Consider the following 27,266-nt stretch of genomic DNA (forward strand, 5'->3'; position numbering starts at 1 on the left):
CCGTGACCGTTAGAGCGCGAGCGGTCGCCGCGGTCGCCGCTATGGAGGAGCCGAGGCTGCCCCCCTCCATCAACCCCAACAACTTCCCGGCCAAGCTGTGGTGGCTGGTGAACAGCCCGCGCTTCCGCTCCATCAGCTGGGACGCCCGCGGCGAGGGGCTGCTCGTTGACCAGCCGCTCTTTGAGTGCGAGCTGCTGGGCGCGGGGCCGGGCTGCGCCGCCGGGCTGGCCGGCGACGGCGCGGCGGGAGCTGCCAACATCTTCAAGACCAAGAACTTCACCAGCTTCATCCGACAGCTCAACCTCTATGGCTTCCGCAAGGTGGTGATGGGGCAGGTGGGCAGCGTGGCGGGGCCCGGGCCAAGCCCAGGCAGTGGCGATGGCGATGGCAGCAGCTCCGCCAGAATCCTGCACCACTTCCAGAGCCCCCACTTTCGCCGTGACCGCCCCGACCTCCTCATCCACCTGAAGCGCCTGACAAGTGCCAACAAGGCAAAGCTGGCGGCCGGCCTGGAGGTGACCAGCCGCCCGCCCAACCGCTTCCAGCAGCTGCTCGGCACCTCACTGCACAGGAACCTGCTGCTGCCGCCCTCAACTCTTGGCAAGGCTGACAGTCCCGGTGAGGCGGGGTGTGCTGTGCAGGGCTGGGGTGGGTTTGGGAAGCGCTGGGTGGCATGGGGTTTGAAAGTTAGCACTCCTTGAGGGAGGAGGGTTACCCGTCCTTGCTGGTGGCTGCTCACTTTGCCCATTGTAGGAAAACAGTTGTTCTTCCCGTAGGTATATCTGGCTGCCAGGAGGCACGGGTTAAGGTGGTTCACATGTGTTTCAGTCTGCCTATAGACTACAATACAGTCCCTGTTGTGTACTACTCTAAGAACACCGTCACCCAATCTCTGTGGAGCTGGCATAGCTCTACCAGATGAATGTTTCCCCTCCTTGCCCATCGGTAGGGATGCCTAATAAGCTTTCATTAAGTCTGTGTGAAATGATGGGTCATGTGAAGTGACAGCTAGAGCCTGCTGTCGGTTTTATGCAAAGGAGAAAAGGCCTGGTAGAAAGATTTCTGTCAGTTGCCTTCCCCCAAAAATTTGCAAACTAGGTAATTTTTGAAGAGGATTGAATGAGTAAGTGAGAGCTAAATAGAAAAAAAATGTTGAAAAGCCCCAGAACAAGTTTTCTTTCTTTCTAACCATCCTTGAGAGGATCTGAGTTTTCCAAGACAAGTCTGAGCACTTTGAGGGTTATTCTACAAGTTCCATACAAGCTTGCGAGCATTGCAGTTGATGCTGTGTAAGGAAGATGGGAAAATCTTGTTTTGTAGTGTTCTTAGTCTGACAGAACTGCAGGCTGCTACATACAGAACATGGTCCCGTTCCCTTGGTCTCAAATTAACCATCCTCCTCCTTGCAGCTGATAGAGCAACTCTGCTGATAGAGCACAGTGATGTGCGCAGAAGACTTGAGCAGCCTTTTTGCGGCTGGCTCTCGGGACAGGGTGTTGCACCACGTGGGTGCAGAGCAGTAAGGCTCGCAGCGGGAGAAGAGTCAGGACTGTGTGACCTGGAGGAGGGGGAAGAAGCTGGTGGTACTGCTTCCTGCAGCACCAGCCCGCAGTTAGGGCAGAGTAGGGTATCATGAGACTTACTTGTGGTTACAGCTTCTGAGTAGGAATTGTCACTTAATTCGTGTGGCGTTTTCTATGACGTGTGTGGAACTACACCTGTAATACCAAAAAAACAAAACAAAGCGTCTGAGAAGGGAAGGAACTTATTTCAGTACCATGACTAAGAAGCATTTAAATTAAAGATCTGGTGTGAATATTTTTAAGACTAAAGTGAGTCATTACAGACTTCTTTAGTGGAATCTGGTCTGACTGATGGAATGCAGGCCATTGGGAGAGTAAATGCTAAGAAAGATATGGCTTTTTAATTTTTTGGTCTTTGTTTTTATGGGTGCAGTTTTAGTGAGCTTTTGCTCTTGGAGTCTCAGTTTCTAGAAAGACAGAAAGAACAAGGAAAACATGGGTTTTATGTGCAGTCGAGTTCTGACAGGCTGACAATTTACTATGCGCTCTGTATGGGCTATTTAGGGGCATGTCTTTGCTGGAAATGTGAGGTAAGTTGACAGATAAAAGATATTTTTGTTTGCAAAGTGTCAGTCTGTTCCAAATGTCTTGCAACATCTAACTCTGTTAAACATCTAGGAACAATTCCTGTAACGCAACTGGTGCTTCATAACTTGGCATCCTGTGGTGGTTTATGTGTTAAAACTAGATAGTCTTAATTTCCCTATCCAAAGGTAAAATGTCAACAAAGGAATTCTCATACCTCTGTTCATTCTCTGTTTATATATAGTAAAAATACTGAACAGGAAATAAACCATTCTATACATTAAGTCTTAATAAATTTTCAGGGCCAGATGGTATTTATTTAGTGATTCCTAATGATTTCATATGAACTTGCAGAATAATGACTCTATGTTACCCATTTCTTGAATTAGTTCCCATTAGAGGAGTGAAAGAGGTAAATGTGAGGCTTTTTTTTTTTTTAAAGTCCATTAGAATGAGAATTGGGAACTACAGGTCTGAGAATGCCTGGCTTCTAGATAAACCCTACTGATGTAAACTATCTGACACTTCTGATTAGCCTGGCTATATACAAAACTGCAGAAAAGTCACAAATGAAGTTGTTCTTTTAGGAATTCAATGACCATAGGTGTTCTGGGTGTTTCCACAAAGTCACCAAACCCTCTAATAGGAATTGAGCTGTCATGGTGTGAAAGCAAATACTGTTTCATGAAATAATTACTAAGAGAGGAAACTAAGAGAAGAATAAAAGATATACCTAGGAAGTAACAAAATGGTAACGTTTGGGGTAATTTAGACTGAACAGAACTGGTTGAGCTGACTGGAAAAAAGTTGGCTTTGAATTCTTTTCTTGAAAAACTAAATGACCTGCCATAAAGTGCTTTCAAAGTCACTTGGAGGATGTTGACATTGCCCTTCCCTTAGCTGTCTGTGGGCTGTCAGCATTGGAGTCTGGTAAAGTCTGGCTTTATGATTTCCTTTTTTTTTATTTATTTAAATGTGTTGTCTGATTTAACCCACAGTACTTTCTAAATTACTTTGGTTTAGTTTAGTAAGTTACCATGCATTTTGATTTCAAGCACATGTCTAAATACTGATAACTTGTTACTTGTTCAAGGAGATTAAATGCTACAGAGAGAGCTGTTGGCACTGCATTGATGCCTGCAGCAGTTACTGTGTGTCAGAACACAGTTTGTTTCTGGATTAAGTATATTGGAGGAAAGATAGTCTTCCCAAATAACATTGTAGAGCCTTGGCTGCTCATATTGCCTTTCGTTGCCTGTGAGAACTCCCTTCCGTAAAGCTTGTTTTGCTTTATTTTGTACCAGCTGCAGGACTGCTGACTGTAGGACAGTTTCAACAACCTCATCATCGAGACAGTTTCTTTCCTTACTCCTACATACCGACCTCATCACTGAACCACAGCACTTTACCAACAAAAAGCGTAGATCAGACTCCAGTTCCTACCAGCACATGGGAGCGTTCTCTCGGGTTGCTTCCAGGGCATGAAGCTTCCCCAGCTTTTCCAGATAAAGGGGTTGCCTCTCCGGTACTCCAGAGGTTTCCAACAGAGGTCACGTACACACTCCAGCCTGTTGTTTCTCTTCTGCCGCTTCAGCAAGGGTCTCAAACCATTGCCACTTCCCTTCCACCATACAATAGCTACGCATCCTCAATGCAGTACTCACAAGCCTACTATCCAACAGGTATGAAAAAGATTTCTACACTTGGTTTCAAAAAGATATTTAAAAGTGATACTTTTAAATATTTCTCTATAATGCTCTGTCATGCGTCTAATGGTTACAGAGCATAGACTGAATTTTTTTGCATTGAATTTTAGATGTCTGTATCTCAACCAGACTCCAGACCTCTTCTGTACGTCAAGGGAAGGACATGGGCATCTCCAGGGTGCGATTCGTATAGCTTGGTTTAGAATTTGTCTGGGGGTGAGGTTACTTGAGTCCTGGAAGTTCTTATTTTGCAGTACTGCCTGTGGAGGGGTTGAGGGAGACTAGCATAGGTTTAGACATGAATATGTAGATCTCTATAGCTGGATGACGCTATGCTTTCTCACAGGAGTTATGAAAGTTTAAAGAATAAATTGGCTATGTGGTACGGGTACAATCTTCTGGGGTGGGAGGTGGTGGGGAGTGCATGATTAAAGCATACCAAATTTTGCAAGGTACAAAAAATTAAGGTGTAATTCAGACTAAAGTAGAGAAACGTATGGAATCTGAGGCTTTTGAAAACTCCAGTTAAATCATTAGTACTTCTGAGAAGATAAGTTTGACATTTCACTAGAGAGTGTTAGAAATCTTTTAATTTTCACTGTCACTTAAGACTGTCTTGATGTTTTTACTTTTGTTCCTGTGTATCTCTTAATCTCCCTGCTACCTTTCTTCTGTATATGGTAACATGCAGAAAGCTGAAAGCTTATTTCTTCATATGTCCACATGAAAAAGCCTGCTTTCCTTCATCTTGAGAGCACAGCACCAGGATTAGTTTATTTGGAAAGTGATAGTTGATCTTAAAATATGTATTTCATAAGTGAGGGGACTAAAGAATATATGTTCAATCTTATTCTTGACTCTTTTCATTTCACTTTTGAAGTCCCATTAAATTAAATCAAAGTAGAACTTTGTAAAAAGATTTCTTTTTATGTATATTCAAACTTGCTTGTTAACTTCAGCAACAAAAAGATTTCCCTGGTTTTTCATTATGATTCTTATTGAAAGGGCAGGAAAATAAGAGATGCTCATCTGGATCTTTTTCTCCCACTAGCATTAGACCATAATTGTTTGAAGGATTTAGTTCTGTTTGCTTTCAACTATCTGCAAAACCTTTGATAGTAGTAGGGCTGCATCAAAGAAATGCAGTGAAGCTTTATTATCAGAAAGTATCCTAATAATCAAAAATCAGTCAAGGAGACTGTGAGAAGTGTTAGTTATTGGTGCCACCTGACACTGCAAGTCCAGTCATGCCTTTCAAATGCAGCTGTGGCTGTAGGGTTCCTTTACATATGATAACCTTTCCGGTGAGTGGTAGCTTAGGAGTAGTCAGGTTATTCTGAAGATACACCTTCTGTTAAGATAAATAATTTTCTTTGTATGTAAGGCTTAAAATTCACATGGTCAAAAGGGGATTCTTAAAGTAAATAAGCAGCTGAGAACATCTGTTTTAGCACAGCGTGAAAGGCACCATATTTTCCCTTGAGAAAAGCAGACTAGATGCATTAGTAATGCACTTGTAAAACTAGTTGTAGGATTCATCTTGCCTAAGGTTCATCTGAATATATAATAGTTAGTTGTATATGCCTGGGCTTGTCATCTAGATTACATATATAGTCAGTAGAGAGAAACAGGCACCTCCCAGAGGTTGAGTCATTCCAACTTTCTTAGACGTATGCCTTTGGAAGACAGTTCATTTCTTTCTGATGAGCCTCTTTGTTCATTGGCTGTGCAGAGAGTTGACAACTGCTGGACATCTGAGCCTATGTAGCAGCAAGGCAATGAATCCCCCACAAATATCTAAGTTTCAACAACATTGTCTTTCCCATTTTCCCTAATTGAAGAGCCCTTGAGCGTCACCTTCATTTTCATCAGTCTTTTGGCTGGTAAAAGATCAGAGCCCGCTTCTGTATTCAGGCCCATTCTGACGTGTTCATTGATCTGGCAGGAACAAGCACAGCTGCATTCCGTAATTTCTTGCACAGCTTTGAGTACTGTTGACCCAGTTGTCTGATAAGTAACTAGCTTCTCTTAGGCATAACTTTTGGGCCTGACATGATAAGTTCGCACTGAAAGGATGGTCTTAATGTTCTTCCTTGGTATGTCCCACATAGCGTGTGCTTGAGCGGAATGGAAGGTGCTGGAGTGTCAGTTTCATGTCCTTTGCCCAGCTGAGCTGATAATAACGCTGTCTTGAATGCATAGAGATGATACATGGGTTCCTTCAATTTCCAACAGATCTCTGGAGAAATTAGGGTGGCTGTTCAAGCTTGGAAAAGATCTGCTGATGATCATACCGGGTTTGCATTTATTTTGGGGCTTTCATCTTTCCTGAGCTTGCCTGTAGAATTGGACCTGATGCGCCGAGCTGTAAGCATGGAGCTTTTCTGATGTTCTTAGATTTTATTTACATTTAGGTTCTAACTTCCAGATACACTTGGCAAGATATATCTTTGCTAAAACCATGGCTGAACTCAAGCAAAGCTATCTGTGTCTGTGCTACTTACTGTGTTAGACTTTGCCAGGAGAAGTGCCTGGGTGTCTTGATCAGCTCTATCATTAGGTCATTACCCTGGTTAGCACTCTCCCCCAAAACTGCTGTGCTTAGATCAACGGTTGGTGTGGCCTTGGGACCATTCCCAGCAGGGTCTTTGTATGTGGCGGTTTTGACTTGGAAAGAGTAGGAAATTTTAATAGTATCAGCAGACTAATTTGCCAAAGAATGGATCTGGATGCATTTAGTTCACTGGTAGAGCTGTAGCCTTCATGTCTTCGTCAAAGATTATGACCGATTTGATCTGTTGTATCTTTAAAACAGATTATTTCTTTAATGTCCAGCTTTACCTCTCGTGCTGTTGGGGCTCAGTTTTCACAAGCGTTCCTGATGATGACTTTGTTAGAAGTTTTTTGGAAACCTAAATATCGTATCAGCAAGATCATAGAATCATAGAATCATTAAGCTTGGAAAAGACCTCTAAGATAATCAAGTCCAACTGACTCATAGTTATCCTTGTTTGTTTACCTACTGGAGGTCTTTCAGAGGGCAACGAAGGGTGACTTCTCTTAAACAAAAAGAAGTCTTGTTGACTCCTCCCCGTTATACATTATCCAGTGTCAACTAATTCTCTATTGCATTGCATTTCCTTCTAATTTTTCTTATTCAGCTGTCAGATTTATAACTTGTATTTGCTTATAAATCATTTGTTAACATACTTCCAGATAACTTCCTTTAAAAGTATTGATTTCCTTGCCTGATTTCTTTGCAACCTCTTTAGATATCCGAAGATACTTTCAGTATGTTTGAAAAATGGTCATTCGGCTTCTGTACAAGAATATTTGTGATGCAGAGTGCTCAGTACGTTCCTTGTTCTGTGAATTGTGCTCTTCACTGATCTCCACTTGTTCTCAGGGGTCGGTTGCTGGGCTGGTTGTAGCCCCACTGACAGCAACGCCATTTTCATAAATCAGTGTTCATATTCTGCATGTTGTGTCCTAAAGAGTGTGTGAAATTTTCCATCCATAGCTTGTATGGGCAGAAGGACGCCTCTTTTTTGGCAGGAACCAATACTATTTTGAGGCTGACCCATCTTGTTTAATGCAAGGAGCTGTATATTTTTCTTAATTTATTCAGTAAATATTCATTTATTCCATAAGATGCCATTCATCCCTTTCTCCTTAGTATTCAAATGAGATCCATGTTCACTGTCAGTTATTTCATAACAGCCGGTGACAGAATGTACATTAGCCGGTAATTTCTTCTGGGTATGACTAGAATAACTGTATCTTGGACAAAAGATCTTAGAAATGTCTTCTATCTAATTAACAGGGTAGGACAAAAGCATGTGAGCAAAGCACGTACGTTTGCTGAATCTTGATTCAGTTTGAGGACTTGAAGATTATAAATGAATCAACACCTTCGCCTTTGATAACACTGCCCCTCAGTAAATGTTATTTAAAAAGTTGTTTGGATATATGGTGACTCTCCTTTTGTGACTATGAATGATGAGTGGTTCTTATCTAAAATTGGCGTTGGTTGATTTGCTTCTTAACTGAGTACCATTAGACTACATTTGTGTCTCCCAGGGTATTTCCACAGATGTGGTTGTTCTTGCAATTAGGTCAGTCACTGCCACAGCCTATAAGCTGGCAAAAAAAGAAAGTCCCTGTGAGTGCAAACCATTCTTTTTAGGCAATGTTCTGCATTTCAGAACCATTCCGAATTGGTCATCCCTCTAGCGTTCTACACAATTATTATTGTTCTCCTCCCTTTGATTTACAAACGTGACAACTGGTTTCATTAATGCGTTGGTTTTTCTATAAGCTCTACTAACTCTAAGAATACTGTAATTTATATTTTACTTGTAGCTTCTTATAACATAGGATCTGGACTTAATGTTTTACACTTACCTACAATTTCACAAGCACTTTTCCCCCTCAGGTCCTTCCTTTTCTTTTCTTAGGAATATGTATTTTCTTTTCTTTGTAATATGTGTTTGTTTTTCCTTAGAAGCACTCCAGCAGCTTACAAGAAACTTCTCCTTTGTCATTTCTCTCTTGCATTGCTTTTACAATAGCCCTTCCAAAGTTTTCTTTGGTGGTTTTCTTGGATTTGTCAACATACTTTTCCAGTGAGTGAAACCCAGATATCATTTAGGTTTTTGGCAATATCCAGAACTGTAATATGTTCACAGGTCACAGAATGTGACATCTGAAGGGTGTCCACATTTCATCACAAAGTTTCTCAGAACTAGCCTTTGAAGTAACATGAGTCATACACATATTTCATGCTTCTTTAGAAGGGTGTCCCCTAGCTCTTTCTGTGTCGTTTAGCTCCCGCATTTGTTGCTCCAAACTGCACAAAAATTCAGCAACATCATATTAAAAAGGACAATAGGTATAGATACTGAAAACCATACTGGTTATCGTTAACAACTGACTCATGTGAAATCCCATGTAAGTGGGACTGCAAATAAATAATTTTCTGATCTGTTTGCCATCTCAGGTTTTACTTAGTACATTTACTTATTATGAAAATTGGTCTAAATTTGATTTCAGCAAGGATTTCTTTCTCTCCCAGAACAGTTGCAGATTTTAAAGATTATCTGTCCTGTAAATAATGCCTTTACTTTTAAATTATCTTTGTGTGTCACAAAAAAATATCTGCAGAATACTGCCTCATCTACAAAGTTGCTTTTTAGAATAAAATCACTGTTTAATTTCAGAGTGTGTGTGTGTGTATGAACATCTAGGCTCTTCCTGTGTGAATACACTTTCTGTGGTATGTTGTGATGAGAAAGTCAAGCAGCCAAATAGAAAGGGTGATATTAAGGTACAAAATACTGTGATTATGAAGTTTCTATATGTGTGTATCAATTTCACAATATATATTTTAATATATGTACACATACATTAGACTAAATATTTTTTTAAGATGAAGAAATGAGTCTTAAAATCACTTGGGGGTTAATAATACATTTCTGGAATTTAGTTTACTGTGTGATTATTGAAATGTTTAGTCAAAGTAAGCAATAGAACTCTGCATACCGAACATGAATTCTGGAAGTCTGATAACTGCATTTGAATTGTTGCAGCTCCACTGCAGTGCTGTTCACCGCCTGCCCACGTAGATCCCCTGACTGGCTGTGCTAGTCCTGCAGCTTCGATTTACACCCAGTGTGGCTTTTCCCAGGTGAGTGTAGCATGCTGAAATCAGGTGTAAGCAGAGAAGGCTGTATGAATGAACTGTAGGTTTATGGACGTCTGGAGTGAAGGATATAAATTTGAAAATTGATCTGCTTGAGAAAGTGACAGTACTGTGGTTTACAAATATCTATTTCAAAGAACCACTGAACATTAAATGGGAGGTTTTGTAACTCAGGTTAGGTTTCAGGGTAGCAGCATAGTGGGTGTCCTCATCAGTGGGGTGGATTTTTTTCTGTATAAGTTTTTTGCTTGACTTCACCAGAATTCATTTCAGTTAATGAGTCTGCGTTTATCTTTGAAGAATGTCTTTGCCTGGACAAAAAGAGATTCTTTAATATTGTGCAAATATCAGGAAACAGCTCCACATTTTTGTCCCAGACAGCTTTCTGCAGTCCTGAGTTTCATAGGATGGATGAGAAAAACTAAGGTGACTTTTGGAGTTGGCTCCACCTCAGAGATGTCTTATTAAAGACAACAACAGTACTTAACTGTAAATGTTTTATATAATTCCAGTGGAAACTGCACCTTATATGGAGGGCCTGGCTTATCAAATATCAAAAGATCTGAAGTAAAAACGCAAGGATTTTCTTTTCTATTACAGCATAATGCATATACTTTTTTTAGGACAAGCAAAGCAAGTTATGCTTATGTATTTTGAAAGAGGGTTGACCTACCCAAGCTTGATCATCCAGTTTCATGTCTTGCAAGGAAAGGAAAGTAAAAAAATCAACATTTGTCTTTTTATTAATGATTTTTTTTTTACATAATCTTATCCAAGATGGCCACGTTATGGCCGGGATAAACCTGTTGGTGTAAGGACCTAAACAGCCACTGGCATATCATGCCATTGATACTAGTATTTATTTTTCACACGGTGCATCTTTGTCGTCCCGCTTTCATCATGAGCTTTTTTTTCATCTGGGACATGAGGATCAGTCTGAGTGATGGGAAGTCACAGTCAAATAACTTCTTATCTCAGAAGTCTGAGATCAATGTTTGGGACCACAAATCATTCCAAAGGAGTTGTCAAAGGTGATGTTGTGGCTAGATTGAAAGATAATATAAATACACTGTCCAAAGGGTCTAGTAAAAATCAGTTGTTTGGAGAAGCAAGTCCCTGGGCAGTGTGTGGAGTCAGAACAGATGTAGGCCACTTACTGCTGGGTACAGCTCTAACCAGGGAACTCCCAGTCAAAAGCTGCTGGCACATCTGGGCAGAGATTGCTGGAGAGTAATCCTCTGTGTGCAGCGGCTGTGAGCGGGCCAAAGGCAAGCAGTGGCATAGATCAGTTCTGCCAGGTCTGTAACTGGCTGTCTCTGAGCAGGATGACACAAACATCATACAGAATGAACCAACAGGACTTCTTGAGATTTCGGAGTCTTTGTCTAGCAGAGATCATTTCTCCTGGAACAGGGTGGCAGGGGCTGTGCAGATGATACAGAAGACAGCAGTTTGCCTGTGGTTCTCACTGAGCTGTGGGAAATAGTCAGTGTACCTATTGTGTGCTCTGGGGTAGATAACTTTCCCAAACTTCTGCTGAGGGACATGGCCAGCTACAGTATCGATCATCCTGCCCTACTTGTGTATTGATCATCGGTACTCACTTGCAGAGAGCCTCAAAAGCAGTACAATTAATCAACCCTGGCTGACTAAGCATGTTTATCATTCTTCACAAAAAATAGAAATTTTGCATTGTATCATTCCATTCAGTTCCTCCACCAGTTGCAGGATTTCAGTGCACTGCTGTTGAAGGCTGGTTTGCAGGGCAGTTTAGGCTGTTCGATCATGCTGTGGCCTACTGGGCACTACTGGCAAAGTCTGTTCAAAACTGCTGGACCAGTCCAGAAGACATTGAGCTGCAGCAGCACACTGGCAGTCTGCAAGCTGATTATCAGCCCTGTTTCTGCTGGACCCAGACAGCACCTTGCAGTGTCAGAAGGAAAACCAGGCACTGTTGGACAAGAAAGCCTAAACCTTGTGCTAGTCTTTACTAGTCTTGCAGAGAGCATCACTTTAAGTTTAGGAGAGGTTAAGACAGGTACAGTTTCTTGGGCTTGGAGGCCAGCTGCTGGGCTTGCACAGTACACCCCTGACCTTCTGAAACTGTGGGCTAATCCTGACTGGAACGCAGGCGGGCAAGGCCAGCAAGTAAATGTCTGTCTGCTTGCGGCTTGCTCTCCAGAAAAAGCTACAGAGAATTAGTGCATGGAATGGCAAGGGGATATAGATGGTTGTACCAAGACATAGCAGCTGATTAGGGTATATATCTTGTCAGGTTTCTGAAACCAAGGTCTCAGAGATCTGTGTTATGCTATCATCACAACTGGTTACAAAGCTGGGAGCTCAGGTACAACGTTGTACTTTTTTTCATTTGGGTTCTTCTGAAGTGGGGTGTGGATCAGTGTGGTGCATGGGTATCCTTGGGTAGGAATGAGTCCTGTGAGAGAAAACCCCTGCTGTCCTCTGCAACAGCAGTTCTGGCAACTCAACCATTAGTGCAGTATTTCCCTGCTGCTTTATCATGGGTATGAGCTGAGGCTACATATTGGATCTTGGTGACCTTTTTAAAATTTTTTTCCTTTAATTTTCTTTTTAACTAGCAGCCCTGTTATTTGATTATTGCTATTAGCATTGTTATTAAGCTGTTGGCGTTTCCTAGTGGAACTGAAGCAAGAGGTAACTGGAAATGGAAGAAATAAATGTGGGAGAAAAAAAAGAAGAAAAACTTTCCAGACCTTAAAAGCAGTCCTAAGTAGTTTGCTTTTATTGTAATAAGAATGATAATCAGCCATGTGATTTCAAAGTGAAATTGAACCTGAACTACTTCTGAATGATTGCCCCAGCACTTAAGTCAGATTATTTTAGACCTAGCACTCCCTGAAAAGGTGTAGGAGTGCTTTGCTTCCTGTGTACACTGTGCTGATCTTATAAGTGAAATGCCCATCTTCCCTTTCACCACTTTTGATAAATTAGACCATTTTTCCTCCTGAGCTCAAATGACCAGCAAACTATTAGTCTTTTGAGTCCCGATTCTCAATCTTTTGTCACTTTTCATTGTTTCATTGCTGCTTTCCTCCCATCTTTGTCTGCCATATCTTCTGTAGACAAACTGAAAGGATTTGAACTGTATCTTTGTGTCGGCACTTTCTCCTATTAGAAACATGTACAAGACCCTAAAGTGCATCCAAGAAGATGATATATAACAACTTCAAGCTGATGTACCCTAAGACGCAGAAGAAGTTGCAGTGTGGGTTTGTTTGTGGGTTGGTTGTTTTGTTTGTTTTTGGCAGGGATGGTCTCATTCCTGGACTTGGTAACCCTGATCTTACTTAAAATCCTGGCTACTATAAGACAATAAACAAGCAATGCAACAAAAGTGAAACATCTTGTTAATATTTAAAAAAAAATACAACTGAAAAAATATTAAATGAAAGGAACTATGTTTAAACCTATATCATAAAAATAAGAAGGCGGATTGCCTTTCATGAAAAGACTGCTTAACCTAAATTTCTCGAATTCCAGGTTTTATCTTCCTCTCCTTTCCTCCCCCCTCCAAAGTTTATGGTTCTCTGCAGACTGGCACATCTACCTGAATCTGCAACAGGACTTGACTTCATACACCCAGAGGAAGGGTTCTCATCTCTTTGTGGTATGTCCTTCAGGGACTTCTGATGTTCATGCTGCTGAGAGACCAAACCCTTCACTGGTATTTGATCTGGCATGGCTTTCCTAGTAGATGATTCTGTGGCTTCCTGTTCTCTAATTTATTCATCTATGGAAGTAGCTTTTTATTAACCATTACCTCAGCAGAAGGTCTGAGGATAGGCAGGCACTAAGGACTAACCCTTCATATTAGATCTCTTCCAAAATAAGATGTATCCTATATATACCTGAGTTTCTGTTCAAGATCACTGTATGACTCGTGTTTGTCAAAGACATTACCCTTCCATTATCCTTTAACTCTGAGTCATCTCCAGAAGAAACAGCAGTACAGACACTGGCTGTTAAAATGTGATTTATCGTTTCACTTGGGTAGGGTTTGCTGCTTTTGAACAACTCTTCATTGTCTTCTTTCTGCTTTACATATCCTTTGATTTGTAGGAATTCTACTAAAAAAATTATCATTTGATTGCTGACTGTGTCCTGTCATCTTGTTATGTCATTACAGTGAAATATTTTCGTAGCGTTCAGACTTGCTCTGTGATGGCAAAGGCAGCCTCTGCAGGTTCTCCAAGAAGTGTTTCTGACCTGAAGAGCTATAGGGCCTTTATACAGATTTATGTAGACTTTGAGTTGTGCATTTGTGGAACACTGTGTCGTGACAGGAGCATCCAGATGTAAGGCTGTGACAGACAGGGCAGTTCTACAGTATTTGTTTTCATAGGTATCTGAACTCCCATTCATTTTGGGACTGGAGCATCCCTGGGAATCACTCCTTGGGTGGATGCGTATATGGACAATCACTTGAAGAGGAAAAAGATGTTATTGGTAAGTAACTGAGTTCCTCAAGTTGTGTTGTCCATATGCACATTTACAGCATACGTACGTTTTTCTCTTGCTTAAAAATCTTGTGGTTTGTGCAGGCTTTATACACAACAGGAATGCTTGAGTTTTAGAAGAACTGAAGGCAGGTAGATTGGCTCTGTCATTTTCTGTCATGTATGTGGCAAGTGAGGGGGCTGGTTCTAAGGTGCTCCCCAGGTCCTACTACGATTGGAAGTCTCTGGTTTGAATGGGTGTACTTCCACCTAGAGTGGCAAGGGTATGCAGGCAATGTGTCTGGGGGGATACGCAGGTGCTGGTAAGTGACCTTCTGTTCTTTCCAGGATGGACAGTGAATAGAAGGAAGGAAGAGTGCCAAGAGTGAGGTGGTTAATGAAAAACATGACAAAGTAGTAGCTTTTTTTTTTTTTTTTTTAAATTAAACCTGCTGTTTTAACTGAAAATAACAGACAATCTTTCAAGCTTTTGGATAAACGAACACTTCAGTTGATTGCTCAGGTCCATTTCCAAAGCCTTACAAAACCAACACACATCCTGCCACTGTAATTTTTTGATATAAAAGTTCACTGGATTTTGTTTATTCCAGGGTCCTCCAATACAGTCACCTTATGCAACTGAATATCTACCCTCCAGCTGGCCTTGTAATACATGTGATGAAAACAAGAAGACAGGAGTAAATCTTGAAGATGTGTTTCAGATTGTTGATGAGATGCATTCATCACCCAAAGCTGAAATGGTGAAAGTGGAACCTGTGGAGATCCAGTGTTCAACCCCACTGTCTAACAGAGGTCAACCAGTGCTGGTTAATAGTGAGATTAGTGATGCACCTTCTTCAGCTGAGGAAAGCCAGCTGGAATCTCTTACTCCTGTAGCTTCAGACACATCATTTTTGGTGGGAGCAGATCAAGCAGTAACTTGTTCTCCATCACAGCCTTCTGAATTTCTTTGTGCTACCCATACCGCTGTGTCTGTAGGAAGTGCTGCTGCTGAAATAGCACAGGAATCTGTGACCACGCTGGAAGTGCATCAAAAACTGAGAGAACGACCAGATCACTGCCTAACTCAGTCCTCCATAATGTTTGTTCAGGAAGGACCGTTCAGTCCAGAGCAGGTAAAGGGTAAAGGGAGATAAACCAACGTCTTTTTTGAGATAACTGCATTCAATAGTAATGCTAGGGTCTGGACTGATACCTTGTTAATATTCTTGCCTGCTTAAGAACTAAAGGCTTCTTAATTAAGCTTTTAATGGACAGTGAAGGGTTTGCTTTGTAAAGCAAGATTTAAAAAAGAAGTGGGAGTGAAAAAGTATCCCACATTAATGAGCAAGAGATGCATTAGCCTGTGTTGGCCAAGTTAGGGTGCTCATTTGCATGGGAAAAATACATAGTGCAGGTGTATTTGTGGTGATGAAGCAGAAGGTTAAAACATACTATCTTTAATCTTAAATAAGAGAGTATCTTGAAAATTGCCACTGAAGGCAAAGATTTTTTAAAAAATTTAGATAAATGCTTAGATTGTTTCTGATAGAGTTACTAAGTTTCTGTTTTCTGTGGGAAGTAAAACTTATTGACATTTGAATATATATATTATATATATAAAAAGCATCTTCATTTGTTTATGCTTTGTGGTGTCTGACAAGTTGTAATTGTGCTTCTGTTTCCTGTGCCTGGTCTTCCCTGTACACAAACTTGTACATGCCGTGTGGTGAGGGGCATTCCAGATGTTACTCTGTTAAGGCAGCAAATGCATCCTCTACCTTTTTTGTTTTGAAAACAAAGTAAAAGCAAGAGATTGACTGCATCTGCTTCTGCTGCGTGAGACCTACCTTGCATGTAGGCACTCAGAATTTCATTTCTGTGTATGTGTTGAAGCTACTGTTCTGTTGTGCTGTCAGTATCTTGATGCCTTCAGTAAAGCTTATAGCTTGGAAATCCTCAGCTGGTGCAAACTTGATTTCTCTTAGCCACCTTCCTCTTAGGTATCCTTACAGAAAGAGATGTATATTCTGATCAAGTCTCTACAAAGCTCCAGCCTAGACTAGATTGTTCTGCTCAATACTGTGTGGAGGAAGAGCACACCCAGTGCTAGTGCCTACAGAGCTGGCAGCACTCCTTAATGAGTGTCCGCTCATTATCTTAAGTATTGACTGCACTTTAAACACTGTCAGTTTTGACAGCTTTTGAAGCGTGTTTTTAGCAGCATATTTTTCCGTTGTTGAAGGCCTTCGGAGTTTGTGGTCTGAACTCCCTTGTTAAGAACTGATGGATTAAGTGTGTGAACCATGGAGTCATCTTGTGGGGGGCAGTGTTTTAATTTTGAGGCCCCATTACTTGTGTAATTGGTAAGAATCCCGATGTTGGTCCTGGTCTGTTTATCTGGATATTAACTGGTTAAATAACTAGGGCTTATTCGGTGCTGAAGAGGAATTCAGGGACTGTTAGGCCTTTTGTTTCACAGATTCCCTCTTTATTGGAAATATTCTTTCTCTTACTTGTCTCTTCTTCCCAAACTCAAGAGAGGCAAGTTTAACTTAACCCCCTACTGCCTCTTGTCTAAGGGTGTTTCCTGAGCCATGGATCATGGCAGGTGCAGAACTCTCCAGAGAAGGCTTCTGTGCTTGTACTCCCATCAGGCTCCTACATAACTTGGCATCTTCCTTATCCCTGAATCTGGAAGCCTTCTGAGGCTTTCAGTAGCTGTCAGTGCCTTGTAATTCAGAGAAAACTTACAACAGGATAGTGGCCATGCACAGAGGACAGTTTTATTCCTCTATGTAGCAGCCCAGGAGGAGCAAATTCCTCCAGTGTTAATACAAGAACATCAGAACAGCTCTGCTGGGTCAGATCAAAGGTCCGTCTTGCCCAGTGTCAAGTCTCAGGACAATAGCTGTAATCTGATACACAGGAAAGAGCAAGAGCGAGGCATGCAGATAGAAGAGGGCATTCTTCCTCATACTTTCCAACTGCTTTCAATTTGAGGGCTTGGAATGATACTGTATACTTAATCTCAGGTTTCTCTTCTGTGGACTGACGTCAGGCCTTTAAACAACGTCAGATTTAGCATAAGGTATCATTGGACCAAACATATACTTTGCTCATGACCTGTTGCAAAAAGAGCTTCCTTTTGAGCGTGGCCATTCCTAGCTTTAACTTTTGCTGCCTGGTTTCTGTCTCAGAAAAGACATTCAGCTATCATCCCTGGCCGCTTACTGTGTGTCACTTGGGGTTTCACAGATCTCTTACCACAGCCTCCTCAGCACTCCTTTTCCCTGACTGTGCAGTCCAGCTGTAGTTTCCTCTGCATGGCAGCTGCTCCGCACCTCTGGTTAGCTTTGGGTTTGTTCTCAACTTTTTCCATTTCTACTACATTCTTTTTTGGAATGAAGAGAGCATTGAAGTTGTGGGAAAACTATCCCATTTTTACAGTGGCACGAAGATATTTGCTGTTTTGTTCTCTATTTGTTTCACAGTATTTCCTAGCATTTACTTGCTCTTGTGACAGCTATTGAGCCTTGAACTGTCCTCCTCATAGAACTACCAGTTTAGCAGAAACCCACTTTATTCTGCTTTCCTGATTTCCTAAAAGATAGCAAATTAAAGAGCAGTTCTTTACATGAAAAGACTTAGTATGTTCAACAGTTCAGATCCAACATTGTCCTCTTAGCCTCAGTGAATTCCTGTCCTAGACTTTTATAGGTTTTGGCCTTTCATGGGCATATTTTGTTCCACTCCTACTCGTAAGAAATATTTTATTTTCTTCTTAAAATGAAAATACAATTCTGTAATGCTTGATCAAGAGGAATTTGCCTCCTATTTTGTTCAGTCTCCTTGGCAGAATACTTCTCTGAAGGTAGAAACTCTTGCTTTCTTTGGTGAAGGTTAATCCAGCAAACCCCATTCACTTGAGCTGTTAATTTTAGTACCTTAGCTTCTCATCATGGTTCCAGATGGTTATAGGTATAGTCCAGTCACTGTCTCATAAGTTCTGTAACCAGTGGGATGCAGGAAATTCAGCTTTTTTCAATAACTGAAGTTAAAAGGCCAAACTCTCATATCCGTCAGCTTTGGTAGCTTTGTTTGATTCTCCGCCAAACAACACTTGGGACTCTGAAACTGCAGGAGTGCTAGGCCTGAGTGAAGAGTCTGTCCACAGATATGGTAAATCTGTGGTCACAAGCATGTTCACTTAAAAAACCAAACAAACAAAAAAAAGAGATTACACGGGAACCAGATTTGTGTGGGCTAGGCTGATGCTATCAGGATGAAAATCTTATTATTGCCTTTTTTATATTGGATTACTAAAGAGTGGGTATGTGAGATCCTATAAACACAGTGATTAAAAGGGGGTACTGTGCAGTATCATCACTCTTCAATTTCCACACGAACAACTGTAAGGCTTAAAATTGGGCACAGTGTTGCAAGTACAGGTTCACCAGTGAGGGGGAAATGGAATTCCCTCAGTTTGCTGGCCACGCTCATCCCCGTGCAGCCCAAGGTGTCGTTAGCCTTACTGGGCCCTGCAGCATCCCCAGGTCCTTTGTAGAAGAGCTGCTAGGCAGAGATTCTAGACTTCTTTCGGCTTGTAGGCTAGTGATAATGTCTTAGTGATGGTTATCCCAATATGCATTTGTTTTTTGTTTATCAAACCATGCAGTTTGATTTCTACATCCCCTGTCTGATATTGTTCTTCAGTTCATAGTGCATCAATTTTTCTCCTGTCTTTTTAAATAATGACATTTGTAGAATTCTTTCTAAAACAGTTGTCTTGTGGAGTATCCAAATTAGGATGCTTACTTGAGAAATCTTCCCTCCTCTCACTAGTTGGTTAAGGCTGCTTACTCATTTTTCTAGAGCTTATGATTACGTAATTGTCACCAGGACTGGAGAGATTTAGATCATCTCCCATGACATTTGGATTCTAGCTGGTGAAGGTAGTGAACTACAGCCCTCCTTCCTTCTCGTTGTTTTTATGCCTAGGAAGAAGTTGTGGTTCAGATGTTAGACAAAAGGTGTTACTAGTCAAATGGTTTTCACGTGGCCTTGCCAACAGTACAAATGCTGTACATACAGACAACACGTTGCAAAGAACAAATACTATAGTAAAGGGGGTATCTAGCAAGTGCAGGAGGTGCATGGGAGGGGAACTAGCTCTCCCTGGAGTGTTTGGTTACTGTATTTGTATAGGCCTCTGAATATTATTATACAACAATGTCAAAGAATGCATATGTATTCATATTAATATGCATACTCCTTGCCTTCTGTGTACATTGAATAACAACAGACTCAAGGTGGAGAGTGTGATTTTTGGAATTACTAATACCTCATTACCAAGTGTGCTGACCTTTTGTCCCCTGTAAACTCACACACAGCAGTCTTCAAAAGCTTTTTTCCTTACTAGAACGAAACGTTGCAGGCTCTGAACAATCATTTGTCTTTAGGACATTGATTGATAGGATATTTGCAGAAGAGATTAATATTCTATAACAGGTGATAGTGAGAACATCTTTCTGTCTAAAGGTAAACTTCAAGTGTTTAACTTTGGGCCTTTGCTTCCTCAGTGGAATAAAAACATTAACTTGGTTGTTTGGCTTTTATTTGTTTTTTTTAACCTACAGACTTCTGCCACATGATCATGGAAATATACCAGTTCAGTAAATGGTTGCCTGCAAAATACACACGGAGCAGCAGCAGAGGGCTCCAAAAAGCAAGCAACACATTATAATTTAATGTCTTAACAATTGGGTGGGGTGAGATTTCCAACCAGAATGTGTGGCTCCCATGTGTGGTTTTGCATCACACAACTCTGTCGAGTCATTTGAGGTAGATCTGTCATTACTGATACACGTGTGGGTAACGAGTGCACCTGGATTTCTTCTAGCTTATTTCTTATAGCTAGTTTGATAACCGAGGGGAGAGCTCAGACTGTGAGGACATGCACCCTAACTTTGTATATTCTAGTTTTCTGATTTCATGTTTTGCTTAATATGCTATTTTGTCGAGTTTCAATTTGGGAACCTTAATTCTGAGTTAAGAACACTTATTATGTAAACCATCTAGGCAGCATTCAGCACTTGTAAAATGTCCTTTTGGAGTGGGGCAGAATAGTTATTATTTTGTCCCTAAAGTGATTACAAGAAAGTATTGAGTGATCTTTGGTTTTATTTCTTTTTCGTTTGCTTGCTTTTAAGAATACTGCTAGTGTTAAATATGAGTCCAGTACGTCAGAGACAGAAGAGAGACCATTCACTTCAGCAACTGAGCCTGGGGACAAATCTGTGGAAGAGACAGACTCATCTGCAAAACCTAGATGCAGGAAAAGGAGACACAGCTCACAAAACAGCAAGTCTCCTGGTAAGAAGAGATTTTTACATTTTTTTAGAGATTACCGAGGCAGCTACTCTGAGACAAGCTATTACAGAAAGGGGAGATCGGAATAGTTTAGTTATTGTCTGCAGTGTAAGTACTTCATTGTGCCTTCAGTTAAAATATTATACTTGTACAACCTCTTAGTATACTTAACCAATGTGCTTCTATAGACATGCTTACGCTAATTACTCTTACATGGAAAACGGTATAAATTATATGAGTAAATAAAACCTGAAGTTCTGAGAGTTGTATAAGAAACCTGGATATCACAATATTGAGATAAGCCATAGATACGTTTGCTGGAGGGTGACAGTGCTACGAAGGAAACACCAAGTGATGAGGTGACTATTGAAGGGTCAGGGAAAAACCCCACCGAACGGATGAAGTTAGTGTAGAAGTGCAAACCTTTTGTCTCAAATCACTAATTAGGTTTTGTACCAGTCTGCTGATACGCATGCTGAAACACACGAGAAAAACGAGCAGCAGAGCATCTGAGGCCAAACAATTCACAAGTCTGGTAACTGAAGGGAAAACCCAAATGTCTACAGATTAGGGAGACATAAGAGGACACAAAGAGTACCTTTCTAGAGGAAAAGTTGGTGCAGCCTGCAAGTCTCACAAGAAGCTATTTTCCTCACAGCTGTTCATCAAAGAGCTGATTGTAGAGTTTGAAGAGCTGTTGCTCACTTCAAAGGGTAGTTTCTAGATTCCAGATAATGATGCTAGTTAATAATTCAGCTCATACCGCCCATCAGTTTCAAAGATTTAAGTAAGGAATAGTCTTTCTGTCAGGAACCTGAGAAAAAAGGTTGGATGCCATCTTGAAAGAAGACAGGTGTTTGTTTAAAACACAGAATTGAGAGTTTTTGTTCAATTACTTCCTTGTATCATGGATACAAGCATTAGCAAACTTCTCAGCTTTCGTATCTAAAGCAAAACACTTGCTTAATATGCCAGTTGTAAAGTTATGTACTTGAACATTTTGGAAAGCATTTCCATGGGATTGTTCCACAGAGATGAAACACTGTTAGGCTAATGCTAATTAGCAACAATTAGCATAGAGTCTATGATAGTCATCCAGGTCTATGTTTCCACTGTTGTACCTTTTAGGCTTGGTGCTATCTGTCTCCACCCTTTATGCCTGAGCCAAAGGTGATCAGGCTCAAGTCGGCCCAGAATAAACTGGGCACATGATACAAGACTCGAAGCTGGCATAGCCCATCTCGGCATCTCAACTGCAAGCCTGAAGCAGACAGGTTTAAAAACAAGCTGACTTGTGTTGCTCTGCCTGAATGTTCTTCTGTCAGTACCTCCTTTCCTCTGTCAGTCTTTGGAAACAACCTCTTAATCTCTGTGCTAAAATATTGCATCATGAAAATTTCCAGGTGTTTCTTCACAACTTATCCTCTGAAAGTGATTGAGTCCTGTCCATCTTCCTCTTTTCATTTGGGTGCTCCTTTGCAAGTTTTCTGAGCCCGCCCTTTGATATGTACCCTGCTATAGAGAAGGCTTTTGTTCCTGCTGCTTCAGCAGGCTGCTGACGTGATTCACTTTGCTGTGTGGGGACACCAAGCTGTAGGTATCACACAGAGAGAGCCAACACAATGTGGTACAAAAGGCCACTGCAGTGAAGACGGAAGGGTCATTTCTGTGACTGGGAGCAGCTCTGGGCCAAAGTCAAGGTGATAATCTGTACAAATGAGACACAAAGCAAACCCTCCGTGTGGAGAAGGCACTACTTTGAAGCACTAGACCAGATTTCTTTGCCTTTTTGCAGCTATCCTGTAGCAAGAGAGACAGCTGTTGTCTTACTAAACTGCAGTCCCCAGGCTGTCCCTCCATAGCTGCCAGCCCATCTCTGCAGCACCATAAATTGCTGAAATGGGTTGTCTGTTTTCTTCAAATGAAAACCAATATCCTTAACTAACTTTCTCAGCTAAATTCTAGTTTACCAGTTCTAAGCACATCCTGCCAACCAGGGTCAAGGTGAAAGGTGTCTCTAGTCTATTGCCTTGTCTCCAACAGTGTCTTTGGCATTTTTGTACTATTAAGTAGAAAAGGCCTCAGAAAACTTTTCTTCAATTAATTTTTTTGTTACTTTTTGAAGCCATGAAAACATTTAACATCCACTGTGGTGTTTGCAAGTTAATGTCATTAACATAGGGTAATAACAAAGCGGCTGAAGAACCCTCCTCTTTCTTAGTTTTGAATGTGTTTGCTTTAACCACGTCTTTACTCCTCATGCACTAATTGTCTTTGTACCTGAAAATTTGGCAGAGGGACCCCGTTTTCTTTGGCAGCGGCAGGAGAAGAACTATTTGTGAGTCCTGCCGGGAGTCAGAGGCTGCAACTGAGGCTGCAGAACTTCATTCAGCACTAAGACAGATCATTGCAAATGAGTATAGGCTGTGCCTTCTGTTCCCTTCCCACTCTTTTTCTTGAGAGACAATGGCTATCGTTCTCCAGTTCCTTGTGTGTTTACCACATTGAGGCGTGAAGGATAGTTCGTTCACCTGCCAGGGACTGTGTTTTTCAGCCCCAGGCTCTTTCTTAGGACATAGATTTGAAGGTGCTGATGATGCATCTTCTTTCTCCGCTACTTTCTATATAAGCTTACCTATAAAATGGGATATTTGGAATAAATCTGTCTGCTTATGTTGGCAGCATCTGCACTTGCAACAGCAGCCCTTTTGGACTTCATGAACGATTGATAGGAACTCTGTGAATTCTTCACATATCCTTCCCCATCTCCTCTGCATTGCACTCCACAGGTACACTCAGTAGTAATTATAGCTGCTCTGGACCTAATAGCTGTGGTTTGTTCTTCTTCTTCTAAGAGAGAACATCAGAAGGACCAGATTCTGATTGGAGGAACTTTTGTTAGCGTCATTCTTTCTGGAAGTAGGGATCTCAGAGTGGAGCAGGTGGAATTTGTTACTTCTGGAGTTAAACATTTAAGCTGATAAGGATACATCAAGGAAAAATCTTTCTCAATGGCTGGTCGTATATTTTTTGTGAGTTGTCTAGTCCTTCAAGTAACCTGGCAACTTCCTCTAATATTTTTGCTACAAGAACACATACATACTACTGAGATGCTGCTGACTCATATGGATCCATCATTACCATGCTGCAGGGTGCCCTAGACACGTACCACCCATTCCCATGCCACTACAGCTGTGTCACTCTGCATTCCCTCTCATTCACTGCAAGGTAAATAGATTTACAGGTGCAATTGCTAGGGGCAAACCTTCATTCAGGCAAGGTCTCCCATGCTATCATATGTTCCCTTGAGCTATTTCCTACACCTTCCAGAAAAAAAGAATTTAATTTAGTTTGTTAGTGTTCGTAATAGGTCACAGTGAGCTCTCCTACAAAGGTGTTAAGAGTTAACATGGGGACAGGCTTGGCCCTGAGCTCTTTGACATCTCCTGTTTGAAGCCCAAGGTGAAGTTGCTCTCAGGAGTCTGAGCTGGAGCTTCTCGCTCCAGCTCGGTTGCCATTACCTTTACTTCATTATATATCCAGTGAAGGACTTTCAAATTACCTGTGCTGGCAGTCTTCTATTTTGGATGAGTGGATGTGAGACGCTGTCTCCTACCTTTACATAATGCAGAGCTGCATCATTGCTAGGCCCCTCATTTCTCCATTCAGATTTGTTCCCAACAGAGTCTGCTTTGGCAGGAGGAGAATGTCAGAAAGGGCACAACTGGTGGCTATTGGGCAGGAACTTTGTAGCATGGAAAAAGAACAAGGCCTGGAGCACTTTTCCTAGGATGCAAATGTGTCTGTTTAGAGTTCACAGGGGTGGCATTTGCAGTGGCAGCGCTGTTGTGACCATATCAGGGTCACTTGTTGACTTTCTTGACCTGCAGGATCTGGCCATACATTGGAAGTGTTTCCATTTCGCTGTGGATCACGGTAATTTTCAAAACATGAGTCTCTTGTCTGTCCTGTCTCTGACACCACAAATTTTCTCTAGGATCTTGGTACCAGCTGTGGCGTGCTTTGAGGCAGTCGTGCCTTTTATAGGTAAATGAAGGTATATGTCACAAGAAGGCTGGGCATTTCTGAGGGTCCTGCTGAGGGTTTTATAGTAATCAACATCTGGTAGTTGGTATCTGTGGTCGTGAGTGCACATATAAATCATGTATCTTGAAGAACGGGAGCACTTTTCTTAAAAGTTTTTTTGTTGTTTCATATTTTAAGTTTTGCCAAATTAGAATAATTCCTATTCTTTAAAGAGCAGGCCTCAAATTCTCAAGTTACAGTCTGCCTTTCAGGCCGTATTTTATAGTACCTGATAAAAGTACAATTGCTATGTATTCTGCCAAGTGAAACATACACAAGGACTGGTACTTACTCCCTATTCCCTTTTCTTCCTAGATCTCCATCTGCTGGTAGATATTGCTTGCAAGAAGGGGTACTTCCAGCAGGAAGAAACAAGAGAGTGAGAAGTGGGTGACAAGTATGTGAAAATGTGCAGCAGCTGCCAGCTGGGTTCCCTTGTCAGCCTCCAGCGGCAGCGCTTTGCACACAACAGGCACTTTGGATCGTTTTGACTGTGGTTTGGGGGGAAAAAAAAAAAAAAAGAATTCAACTTTATTTTTTTGCTCTCATTTTAACTTTGTAGGATATTAGTCGCTCTATTTTTTTACTCCACTTCTATTACATTTTCTACCTGTCAAGTTATAAAGCATCTAGTGGTTAGGGTATTTAATATGAAGTCATTACTTAGCTGTTTGTATTCTTTAGATAAGGAAAGTCTGAACTTCTTATAAACAAGAAGCCTTAAAAACTTTCTCAAAACTTTCTTAGTGGGAAGCAAACTGGTTTTAGTGCTGCATTCGGAATCTTTTTATTTAACGTTGTTGGAGGCTACAGTGTGCTCGGCATAGAGGGTGTTTGGGGCTCTCACTGTCTTTGCTTGAGGCACACTGTGGCCCTTCTCTGGGAATTGTGTATGAAACAAAAGCGTAGGAAAGTCACAAGATTCTAGGTCTGAATGGGTCAGGGATTTCAGGAGAGCGGCTATAGGAAAGATGAGCTAATTTTCTGAGTGATTAACCAGGAAATGCTCTTCCTTCCTAAACCAACACTCTGTTTCAGCAGCCAGTGTGTCCTTTCTGGTGGGTATCCATTACATGTGACAGCTGCTGATCTTTGCTGTTAATGGGGAATTCTTCTGTTTTAATAATTTTCTTTTGATTCTAATGGTATCTGTAATGATAAGTTATTTGTTGCTTTAGTACTTTGTTTTAAATAAGTCTTCAAAATAATTTTTTAACTTTTAAAATATGATTGTATTTGTACTGATAGTAGAACTTAAGTTTTTAATAGCTGCGTATTGGTATTTATGTTAGGATACTGTTTGAAGGATAAAGGGGCACCTTCTGTATTTGCATTGTTAGAGGAATAAATGTGGAAGAGTACTTAAAACATAAATTTAATTGCTTCAAGCATGTTCATACTTCTTTTATAATTAATTAGAGCCAGCCCTGAGCAAAATGCGCATGAAAGGAGAAGAGCGAATTTATCAGGACCACCTCGGTTCTGCCCTCCAGAGCTTTGCGCAGCTTCTAGCTGTGGTCAGGACACCCGAAGCGAGCACTAGGCAGTAGGATGAGCTGAGGGAAACCTTTAATTATTCACCAGCTGTCCAAACGAGTCCAGTGCAGTCCGAGGATGGTTCTAGGCAGGGCAAGCGGGGTGCCACCATACCGATTGTCCTCAGCTGTGTTATTCCACAAGTGCAGCGCAGTTCCAGTTGACCTGAGCAGTGGAAGGCTGGGTGCTTATGTTCAGACCTTCCTACTCAGATGAAACAACTTGGAAAGCATTTCTAAATGAATGAGAGGATTTGGGTAGTTAAAAGGAAAAGAACTTTGGTAACGTTGCTGCAGCTTTGTCACCTGAGTTTGGTTTTGTGCTCCTGGCTGACGTGCTGGAGACCGTTGGCTAATACACCATGGAAGCAGCGGAGGGTCTCTGTGTCCTAGGGGAGTTTGTGCTGTTAACTGTAACAGGGCTTGAGAGCATCAGCCTGGCCTTCCTGGCTCCAAGGCGTGAGGAGGTGCAGTCACAGGAACCCAGCCGTATCCAGCTGGAGTTGCTACCTCTTTAATTCAAATAAAATACCAAGGGAAATTCATAACTTACCTTTCTTGCTCCTGTTTGCCACCAGAAGAGTCTCAGGCAGCTCTAGATGGAGCGTTTAGCGTTTCAGCACCTTACCGTGCGTGCAGTTCAGTTAGTAAATAATAATAAGTAACTTCTGTAACGAGATGTTTTTAACTATATTCTTGTTAATAGGAACAGAGTGGGATTTGGTTTACCTTGCGGATGTTCTTTTATACCCTGCTTAGGCAGCGTGGTTGCAGCAATCTGCAATAAATTAAACTTTTAAACCAAAATGGGTGTTGCATTTATGTTTTCTCTGTGTTTTAAATTACAAATGACAGGGTATCATGGTTGAAAAAAGCGCTTCATGTTTCAGTAGTTGTTGCTGACACCACTATCGACAAATAACCATTACCACAGGGGAAAGTTTAAAATACAGTGGACCAATTCTTCATTTGCATAATTTATTAATTTCTGTGGAGCGACTCCAGGGCTGGGTTTGGCTGCGCGTGTGCCAACCCCCCCTCGTCAATCTGTTCTCTTTCCGAACGCGCTTTTCCGCGAGTGCTGGCGCGAGCACGGCCGCCTCCCAGAAGGGCTGGACGGACCACAGGCTTTCTGCGCGCCCTGCGTTGTTTTTGCATTAATTTCTGAGTGCCCTCTTGAAGCACCACTCCATCGCACGCCGCGGTACGGATTTCCAGTTGCAACCTTGCTTGGAGGTTACAGGTCTGACCTACGGTATTATTCACCTCTCGGTGATGTT

The 27,266-nt window shown here is 41.5% G+C and overlaps 1 protein-coding gene across 1 annotated transcript; it reads left to right on the forward strand.

Moving 5' to 3' along the window:
• HSF5 (heat shock transcription factor 5) lies at positions 1-26,898 on the forward strand. The gene is made up of 7 exons (XM_075113316.1): positions 1-320; positions 423-618; positions 3,413-3,790; positions 9,403-9,500; positions 14,605-15,129; positions 20,206-20,368; positions 24,767-26,898. The coding sequence occupies exons 1-7, from the start codon at positions 42-44 to the stop codon at positions 24,832-24,834; spliced, it is 1,707 nt and encodes a 568-aa protein (XP_074969417.1). The 5' UTR covers positions 1-41; the 3' UTR covers positions 24,835-26,898.
• Positions 26,899-27,266: the final 368 nt, after the last annotated feature.

The sequence above is a fragment of the Phalacrocorax aristotelis genome, chromosome 18 (assembly GCF_949628215.1).
Source record: "Phalacrocorax aristotelis chromosome 18, bGulAri2.1, whole genome shotgun sequence".
Taxonomy (NCBI): domain Eukaryota; kingdom Metazoa; phylum Chordata; class Aves; order Suliformes; family Phalacrocoracidae; genus Phalacrocorax; species Phalacrocorax aristotelis.